A 10,531-nucleotide genomic window follows, 5' to 3' on the forward strand; every position below is an offset into this window, starting at 1 on the left:
CACCACCCCCACCCCCCCAAGAGCCGCCTGCAGCGCGTACCCCGTCAGCGCTGTCTCTTCCCCCGCTCCCGGTGCCGTTTTCGTTAGGCGGCGATCGCTTCCAGATAGCGAACATACGAGGCGAATTTCCCCTATTTAAAAAAAAAAAAAAAAAAAAAAAAAAAAGGTGTCGAAAAAGACAGGGGAGGCTAGTTTAAAGCGCTGGGATTAAAGGTCTGAGCTAGTTTCAAGCGCTCATAAAACGGCCTGAAGGATGCTATTTTGCTGCAGTCTGGGTTACTTCAGCCCACAGTTGCACAACAAACCATTTAAACATTTCAGCACAAAACAGATTCCATTGTTGGGCTGCACATTAAAAAGTGTTATTCGCTTTGAAGTTTTTGTCTAATGGCTCTAAACTGAAAGAAAATGTTTTCCTATTACTTAATTCAATCATAGCGAAGAGGCTTGGTAAAAAGCCCACGGATTTTGCCCAAAGTGTGACAGAGTTCTCTTTGTGTTTGCTTATCCTCTGCTGTCACACACTTTAATTCGCCTCTCTTTATCTGGCATTCAAAACTTTCTTCAATGACATTCAATAAGGTCCAGCGGCTGGAAAAAAAAAACTGGTTATTTTTTTGGATATTCTTTCCCAGTAGCTTTGGGCTTGGTGTGCATTCAGGAGCTGTTAACCCTTTGCCTCCCTGCGGCTTGCAGTGCTGGGGTTCAGTCCCTGGGCAGCAGGAATCCCTCGGGTTGAGGCTGAATCACCCCCCCTCGGTTGCTGGCCACTTCTCAGCGGGGAGAGATGCCCTTTCCCGGGCGCCAGCTCCGGCGGAAAATGTTTTAAATTACCAGTCCCTTAAAAACAAAACCAAACCAAACCGAAAATCCAAACCCCATTAACGCTTTTAGGGGAAGAACACTTGGAAAGCCTTCCTAAATCATTGCGGGACTGAGATTTTACTTAACATTCGTTTTCGTTCGCTCTGTATTTTTCGCCATTTATTTGTGCACATACATTTCTAGGCTCGGGCATCAGCAGTATCTCGGCAAAACTCCCATAGATTTCAGTGAGAAATGCGACCGCAGACAAGAAGAGCCTCCGCACAAGCCAGAGACACGGGAGTACACCGCTTTCGAGGCTTTTCCTTCCCTTCATTTAAAAAAGTCCATTTGGTTTTGAGGCGAGCAGGTTACTGTAGGGAGAAAATCTCCCCACATTTTGACGGGAGTCGGCGGGTGCGTCTGTCTTTCTTTCCCCCCCCCCCCCCCCCCCCCCGTATATTAAACGGAAAGATCGGGAAGGAAAACGTGATCCGAGGAATTTTTATTATTATTATTTGTTAGTATTCCTTATTCACCTACAAAATCAACCAGCTCCAGGGAGCCCAAAGCCGAGAGCTGCTGCGCGGCCGGCGTGCCGCTGCGCGGGGAAGCGCCGGTGCGCGTTAGCTCAGATGAAGGCGCAGAACCGAGCTTTGGGCTCGGCTGGAAGTTTTGCCGATCCCTGTGTTAAGAACTCCAGATTTAGCGTGTTTAAGCTAAATCTCATCGTACGGGAGAAATAAGCCTTTACCCTGTCGGTCCTCGCAGCCCCGGGGACTTCCCGGCGCGCTTGTGCGCGGCGCGGAGGGGCAGGGGCGCGGGCGTTGCGCGGCCGCGGCCGGGGCCGCCGTGTGCGGAGCGCGATGTCGGTTGTTACCGCTAAAACCGGGCAGCGGGAGCCGGTAGGAAGAGGCGCGGCGGGTGCCGTGCGCCTCTTCTCCCTCCGCTCAGGCGCTGGCCGTGGGTGCCGCCGACACGGAGCGGCGTTCTGCGTGGCGGGGTTTCTGTACCCGCGGCAGCGCACCCCGCGCTGCTTGGGGAGCTCGGTGGCCGTTATCCGTGCCCGGGCGCCCACGCCCACGGCAGGGTGCCCGGAGGATGGGGCTGCCGGTGGAGGACCGGGCTGGCACATCTCGGTGGCCGGGGGGGGTTTCGCCCGACGGCGGCGACGGCGATAAGCGGCGGGTCCCGGCACCGGGCTGGGAACAAAGACACGGGGCTGGGGACGGCGGCTGGAGGGGTAACGGGGACGAAGCAGCCCGGTGGCGAGGGGAGAGGGGCCGGCGGAGCTGGGGGGGGGGGGGCGGCCGACCTGGTGCCACAGGTGGGAAAGGCGCCGGGGGGCTGGCAGGGGAAACCGGTGCCGGCGGAGCCCGCGGCTGCAGCCGGCAAAATAAACAAGGGGGAGCGGGCTGAAAGCTGGGCTGAAAGCGAAGGAGAGCGATAAAGAGAAAGAAAAGAATATTAAATCGCGAGAGAATGAGAAAATAACCCCGCCAAAGGGAGAGGAGGGGAGAGGCCGCCTGCTACGGCGTGGGTGGGGTCGACAAGAATAGAGTACATTATGCAGTTCATTTAGTTAACAAGGGAAATAATGAGGGAGCGTGCGGCGTGAATGCCAAGAGAAGAGGCACAGAAAGCCTATTGAGCGCCCGGGCGCCGCCATCACATGGCGCGGGCGCTATTTAAAGCGGGCGGGCGGGCGCCGTTCAGCACCACTCGGGCTGGCCAGCGGCGCTGCGCGGGTGCTGCGCGGGGCGCTGCGCGGGGCGCTGCGCGGGGCGCTGCGCGGGGCCATGCCGCGCTCCTTCCTGGTGGACTCGCTGGTGCTGCGGGAGGCGGGCGAGAAGAAAGGGGAGGGCAGCCCCCCGCCGCCGCTCTTCCCCTACGCCGTGCACCCCTCGCACCCCCTGCCCGGGCTGCCGGCCGGCGCCTGCCACGCTCGCAAGGCCGGGCTGCTCTGCGTCTGCCCGCTCTGTGTCACCGCCTCCCAGCTGCACCCGCCGCCGCCCGCCATCCCCCTCATCAAGGCTTCCTTCCCCCCCTTCGGCTCCCAGTACTGCCACTCGCCCCTGGCCCGCCAGCAGCACTCCGTGTCCGCCGTCAGTGTCGGGCACGCCCCGGCGCTCTACCAGGGCGCCTACCCGCTGCCCGACCCCCGGCAGTTCCACTGCATCTCCGTGGGTAAGGGGGGCACGAGTGGTTGGGAGGGGGGGGGGGAGGGGGAAGGGAAGGGGGGGACGACGGGCACAGCTGCATGCTAACGGTGGTCGCTGCGAGGAGGTGATGGGGATCCTCGGGAGGAGCAAGGCACACGGGGCGGGGGGGGACCCTGCCCCAGCGCCCGCGGGCTGGACGGGGAGTCCCGGCACCTTGTCTCTGCCGGTGCCCCGGGGGATGCGCAGGGAAAGCCCCACCGAGCCTCCAATCCAGGCGGTGGGAACGGGGCGGGGATGGAGAGGGGGGAGGCGGCCCCGGCACCCCCCTGAGCTGGGGGGGCTCCCAGACCGGCAGCCTCTTGCCGGTTCGCCGTGTTCCCCCCCACCACCACCCTCCCGGGGGAAGGAGGGTTGCGGCCGGGCAGGATTGCGGGGCTGGGGGGGGGGGGGGCGGGGGGGGGGGGTGGGGAGCGGCTCGACAAGGATCGGAGGGTGCTCGGTGCTGCGGGGGGGGTGCGGCAGGTCCTGACGGTGCGCTCCGCTCCGCAGACAGCACGGCCAGCCAGCTGCCCAGCAGCAAGCGGATGCGCACCGCCTTCACCAGCACGCAGCTCCTGGAGCTGGAGAGGGAGTTCGCCTCCAACATGTACCTCTCCCGGCTGCGGCGAATCGAGATCGCCACCTACCTGAACCTCTCCGAGAAGCAGGTGAAGATCTGGTTCCAGAACCGACGGGTCAAGCACAAGAAAGAAGGCAAAAGCAGCTCCCACCGGGGCGGGGGGGGCGGCCACAGCTGCAAATGCTCGTCCCTTACCACCACCAAGTGCTCGGAAGACGACGAGGACTTGCGCATGTCTCCGTCCTCCTCAGGGAAGGACGACAGAGGCCTCGCAGTCACCCCCTAGCCCCCCGCAAACCCACCCCGGCTCCCCAGGAACTGTGGCGAGAGCAGGAGAGGGAGTCCTGCCTGCTCCGGTGCTGACATGCAGCCGAAGGATTTTATACCGTTTTGTATAACCTGTGTAATTTACGAAGGACTTTCTCGCCTTTCTAGACCCCACGGGGCGGGTGTCCGTGCGCCCTGTTGTAAATAAACTGCTCCCCAGGACCCCAGGCGTCCCCCAGTAGTGCTGTCTCACTTGTGTCCCCGCAGGCGCAGCCCCGGGAGCGGGAGGCTCCTCACAGACATCCCCGCGGATGCTGCGCGGCGGCGGGCGGTGCGGGACGCCGGGAGGGATGCTGTCCCGGGGCTCCCTCCGGTAACTCGGCAGTGCCCGACAGCGAGCGGACGGGGAGGGTCGGGGGCTGTCTGGCTTATTATATTTTTCTTTTCCTTTTTTTTGTTTGTTTGTTTGTTTGTTTTTCTTTTCAAAATTGTTCTCGGTTTCGTTTTGACTTCGTCGCTGCCGGGCGCGCAGCTGTTGGTTGTATCGTTCCGTTCCCCTCCCTCCCCCCGGGACATATTTATTTATTTATTTATGTGCAGAGAAACGGCGATGATAATAATGATGATGATAACAATAAAAGCTCGTTGGTGGTTTATTTCCTTCCCTTCACCTAGAAAGCTGCCGCTCCGTGTCCACGGGCGTGCGCCGGGAGCACCGTCCCTCTCCACCCCTCTCCGCCGTAGCCCGGCACCGGGACACCGGGACCCGCCCGCCCCGGCGAGCGCAGGTAGCGGGGATTTTTCCTCTCTCCGGGCCGCCCTGAAGGTACGGGGGCAGGGGACCCCCTGTCCCGGGGGGTCTCTCCATCCTCCTCGCGAAGCCAAAGGTCGGTTTGGAGTCCGGCTCGGCTGAACACCCTTCCCTTTCCACCACGCCTCCGTTCGCAAGTCTGCGGGAGAGACACACGCACACCATCTGCAAGCTATAGCATCCACCTATAGGAAGCTATAGGTGGATGCAAATACGCGGCTGGGCTCGGCTCCTCTCTCCGGGCTCCCGCTGCCGCTACCCGGCAAGGATGGACCCGGCCTCCCGCTAACCGGCCGGTGCCGGTGCCGGGGCCGGTGCCGGGGCCGGTGCTGGTGCCGGTGCCGGGGCCGGGGCCGGTGCCGGTGCTGGTGCTGGTGCCGGGGCCGGGGCCGGTGCCGGTGCCGGTGCCGGGGCCGGGGCCGGTGCCGGTGCTGGTGCTGGTGCCGGTGCCGGTGCCGGTGCCGGTGCCGGTGCCGGGGCCGGGGCCGGTGCCGGCCGTTCTGGGGCTCCCTCCTGCTCTGCCACCAGGCTCCTGCAGCCCCGCTTTACCGTCGGGGAAACAGAACGCCTGTTTTTACGAGCTGCTTCTCAGTGGAAAGCCCCGGCGGAAGAGCAACCGGCAGGTCTCTCAACTCCCGGGGGTGCCGAACGCGGCGGTGCCGGAGCCCCCCGAGGGTGCGGGACCTCCGGGGCTCCGCGCTCCCCACGCCTCTCCGTTTGCGCAGGGAAAAGCCCTTTGTGCCGGGACCGCCGCTCCCCTCGGGCTCCCGGGGACACGCTCTCCGGTGGCCTGCGGCGGCCGTCCCTGCCCACGCAGCCCGGTGGTGGCCCGGGACTCCCCGCGGGGCCGCCGAGCTGCACCGCGGGTTTCATACCCTGCAGCCTGGGGAATGTGCTTGGGTCCCTGGGCTGCCATCAGTCCCTGCCCGAACCGGGAAGGGACCTGCTTTACATCTCAGAGCAGGTCTGAAATAACCGAGGCCACCGGGAAGAGTCAGGAACAGGGATATTGTCCATCCCGGAAAATCTTCGTGGAGAAGGGCCATGCAGCTCCTCACATGGGCTGAGCTCCCCGAGCACTGAGAGCGAATGCAGAGCTGGTAAACTTACCACTGCCGGGACAGCCTCAAGTCCTGTCCACAAAACAAACTTGTCACACTGTGCCCTTCCCAGGTCCTCACAGCTCTTTGCGTAACCGTGAGACCCGGACACCCACAGGCTCCTGCAGCTCCACCCCACAGGTGAGCAGAGAGCATCACCCTGCAGACCACAGCACACTGTCGACATTTCTGGACACTCCAGGAGCGTGTGAAGGTTGGGGGACCCTGGGGACATGGCAGTGCAGGACAAGCACGAGGCGTGCGACTGTCCTGACTTGTGTTCCCCTGGCTGGAAAACTCAAGGGCTTGGTGACACTAAGGAGGTGCCACATCATCAAGTTTGGGACATGCGGGCAAAATGTTCGGGTTTCTCTCCTTGCTGGCCTGCCTTCACCCACTGCCTCCCGTGATCCTTAGACTGTTTGGGCTTCTCCCTCCCTGCTTCCCCCTCTGCTCTGCCTCCCTGCATCTCTTGGCTAAGATGGGATGGCCGGGCAAGCTAGTGGTTAGGGCACATTGTGGGCAGCATCCTTCTGGCTCCTCTTCCCATGGCTGTTGGAGATGAACTTGGCAGATGAGGGATCAAAACCTGACCTTGCTACAAGAGTCAGTCCATCTCACTCAGTGCTTTGCCCCACGGTTTCCCTGTGTGTCCTTTCCCAGTGGCCCATTTCCAACAGGAAAGACCCCTCAGGGGACCCTAATTGGCTCAGCAGGGCCCTGCAGCTTCTCCAGCCCTCGTCTCCCTTCCTGCCCACGTTTACCAGACCTGCTTTGAAAAGTCGTTGCAAAATAGAGACAGAAGCAATCTAATATGAGTTTACCAAGGGGTCTGGCATCCTCTTTAAGCGGGCACTGGCACTGCAGCCAGCGAGCATCTGTAGAGGCGTGTGTGTGTCTGTGTGCTCCTTGTGCCTTTTCAGCGGCGTGGGTTTGAGCCAGTTGGCTGGCAGTGGGATGTGAGGAACACCGGCGCTGGGCATTTGAGTGCTGCTACTGAAGTGCTATTGTGGCAGTTGTGTTGAAACTCTCGACACCCTTGTCTGCCAGCACATTCTCACCATCTCCCTGGTCCTTTATGGCCGAAGCTCTGATGTAAACAAAAATATGCCTCCTCACACTCCTGTTTTCGGGCTGAGCAGAGGAAGCCAGGGACAGTTTTTCACCCTTGTGACAGGGATGACGGGGCAGTGGCATTGCCTGCCCAGCTTGTTCCTCACTCACCATGAAATCTGGGCAGGCACCCAGGAGACAAACACATTTTGTACTGGAGCTGCTGGGCTCCTTCTGGGGAGCAGCTAGGAGACTTTCTGGGTGTGCGGATGCAAGTTCACTAGCACACCCTCACTGCAGGCACAGCGGATGGGGGCTGAGAGGAAGAATCTCGCAGTGATGTGGGTGCACACGTTACAGAGAGTGTGTGCACACATGTGTGTCTATCCTGTATGGACTGAATTTGTCAGCCAGACAATTTAGGACTAATCCTCAGCCCTAAAAGGTACCTCATATATGTAAAGTAGCAAAGAGAATTCCCCCGTATGGTATAATTTTGTCTGAACAGCAGTAGAGTATCACAATGGATGCCCCCAACAAGACAGTATTAATATTCTCTGATACACGCTGGCCTCTGCTGCAGACCCTGTGTACCTTGCAAAGCCCAGTGGAGCTCTCAGTGCACTTGACAGTCATTATGCCACATCCACATGCAGAGATAATCCCTCCTTAGTTGGGCATTTTTCTAATTTAGTGAGAAATCATTATGGCAAATGCTCAGAGTGTCATTTTCAAGGACTCTGAGGTTGGGCAAATTAAAGTCATTTTGCTGTGGGAAGAGCGTGGGCACCTCTGCTAAAGCGAATGTCATAACACGCCAATTTTCAACTTTCTATCTCTAGCCATTTTGACGACAGGTTTCTGAAAGTTACTTAAGCATTTTAGCATCTAAAATGCCCAGCCTCTCCCAATTGCGACGGGAACCACATTTGCAAATCCACGAAAAGAGTTTGAATATTTTCCAGCATATACTTCTTTGACCATATTTCTATCTAGCAGTTGGATTATTTTTGCCCTAGCATGCAGAGAGGAGACTCTTTGGATGCCGTTGAGGCTCTGAAGACTATGTCCCAGAGCAAAGGTGGTTATCCTGGCAGGGGAAGGAGAACAGAGGATGATGCTGGCCTTCGGGGCTCCCTTTTCCACCTGTTGCCATAGCTGAGTGTGGGTGTCCCACACCCCACCCCGCCACATAAACAGCCACTCTCCCTTCACCAGTCCAGGCACAGAATGTGAACATGAGAAATGTTCATACCTGGAAAAAAGAAAGGTTTGGAATGAAGAATCTTTTCAACACCAAATACCTGTATACTTACAGCTATCGTAATATTAATTTGCATTATTTGATTTTTATATTTATGTGATTTTGATTTTTATCCCTTCATATCATTTAATTCCACACAAAGGCTGCATCAAATAGATTTACAGTTGAAAACATGTATTGGTACTCTGAGTGTTGTTGCTCTTAATCTTAAAACAATATTAATCCAGGAATTTCATAATTCAGTTTATCGGCAGTTAACGTACTTACACCGTGCCAGCTCTGAGATGGCCCCACGGACCTTGAATAGTGTTTGGAGTAAACGGACTGTTTCTGCTTTGAAATAACATTACATCAGGGGTAGCTGGGTATTTCTTTCACTCTTGTTTACTTGGAATTAATCTTACTTATGAATTTACTGGGATAAAAAGGCTTCATTTTTATTTTTTAAGGTCCTGAGAGAGGCTATGAAATTTGATTCTGTAATGACGACATAATTTTGTCTGTGAATGTGATTACTTTACAATATAGGTGGGTGTTAAGTGACGACCCTTAATAAAGTGTTTTTGTATGATATTCCTAACAATTTGAAGACAGGTACATCAACAGTAGCTATCCAACAATTACATTAATTTTGAAAGTGTTTTTGCTATGAACACAAAGTACTCATTTATCAGGATGTAATTATTCAAGATCAGGAGATCTCCTAGGATACTGACACTGATGATGACAGCAAATGGTTGGGCCTGCTGCTTAATGTGGCTGTGGCTAGACAGGAGTGACTGCTTGATGCTGGACAGCTAACTACTCTGGAAGTACCCTATATACTCTATATATTATATAACCCATAAATAGTCTAGTATATATAAATTAAAAAAAAAAAAAAAAAAAGCCCCAAACCAAAAAAACCTAAAAGAAACAGTAGCAATGATCAAGTGATCATAAAAAGGAAAAAAAAAAAACAACAACTTTATATACTATATCCCTTTCCTCATTTTGTTACATCTTTCTCAAATTTCCCTTTTCCCTCTTGGCATTTGCTGTTAAGCTTGTTCCCGACAAAGGACACATGGAAGAGTGGATTTTCATCATATACCTATTACCAGTCTATATAGATCATCAGAAGAATCTCAGGATGGACCCAAAATGTGCCTCAGAGACAGCTGCTCCTGTGCAACCTGTGTCTTTTCTCTTCCTCAGCTTTCCAATTATTAAAACTATCAACATCAGTCACAGACTATGAATACATTATTTTAGGCACTTTGCAGCCAAATGGCTAGTGGCTCCCTTGCTTAAACATAGGTGTGTACTAATATTTTAGGTCTTGGGTGGGAGCATCTGGTCTGGACTGGCCTCCAGTTGCTGGTCCAGAAAGACCTGGGTCTGCTGCAGGTAGGTCCTTTCTGGCTGTCTGGTGAGGATGTCAGATACCTTAGCACATCAGGAATAGCACTAGGCACACATCCAGGTGCATGAAATGGTCCTTGGCAGGAGAATTTACACCTGAAACACAAGGAGAGCCGGCAGATACAGCCAGATTGATGGAGAGAATACATGGTGTAAATACATCTGGATGCAGCTTGGTTTTAAAAGATTTAAATATCCTGTGTGGAGGGCTAATTGCCTCTACTTGACTGATCCTGGCCTGGGTAGGTTACAAAGCTGTGCAGTGTCTTGGATCACACTTGGGTTTTTTAAGACACCCCTTTCCAGTCCATGCTCAGATAAATACCAAAAAATACCAGATGATCCATACAAACCTGCAAGATGTGCATGTGGGTGTTTGCGTGGTTTGTAATGTGCAAGGCAGAGAAGAAGAATTAAGCAGAGGGCATAGTATGGTAAAATGTATGTGTGTTCTTTGGGTTTTCTTTAAAGTCATGTTCATTTTGCACTTAGCATGATAGAAACCCAGAGGAAATCCACTGGAATCAGTAACTCTGGGGAGAAAATGTCTTCACAAGCCAGGTAGTACGAAGGAGGTACAGGGGATGAATTAGGCAGGGAGGCTGTTACCTGAAGAGTGACACAAATATGTACCTGGGAGCCATCTCATTCACTCTGCTTTCTGACCTCTGCTAGACAAGAGTCTTTCAGACCAGAGCTGTCGCTTTACTGGTGTCCACATCTTGATGACTGTACAAGGGGAGGTAGAGTGTCAGGAGGGCTCCTCGCCTGCAGTGATTGCTAGTAACAGTGACAGCTGGGATGATGAGGATGCAGAAGATGATTATCACGTGTCTGATCTGGTAAGGGTGTCCCAGACTGGTTCCAAAGTTGTGTTGGAGCAGTTAACTCTGTCGTTTTGCTGACTTGGATCAGCTCCGCTCCATGTTCACAAAAGCCTGCCTAGCTGGCAGGGGAGCACAGCACACCGTCTGATCACAGTGCTTCACTGCAGAGCAAATATTCAGATTGGGTTTTGTGCTGGTGCCTGCAGGTATTCCATTCTCA

General features: G+C 55.2%; 1 protein-coding gene across 1 annotated transcript; it reads left to right on the forward strand.

The window, feature by feature from the left end:
• Positions 1-2,603: 2,603 nt before the first annotated feature.
• GSX1 (GS homeobox 1) lies at positions 2,604-3,871 on the forward strand. The gene is made up of 2 exons (XM_042792920.1): positions 2,604-2,991; positions 3,516-3,871. The coding sequence occupies exons 1-2, from the start codon at positions 2,604-2,606 to the stop codon at positions 3,869-3,871; spliced, it is 744 nt and encodes a 247-aa protein (XP_042648854.1).
• The last annotated feature ends 6,660 nt before the right edge of the window (positions 3,872-10,531 follow it).

The sequence above is a fragment of the Tyto alba genome, unplaced genomic scaffold (genome assembly GCF_018691265.1).
Source record: "Tyto alba isolate M040663 unplaced genomic scaffold, T.alba_DEE_v4.0 Super-Scaffold_2, whole genome shotgun sequence".
Lineage (NCBI taxonomy): Eukaryota > Metazoa > Chordata > Aves > Strigiformes > Tytonidae > Tyto > Tyto alba.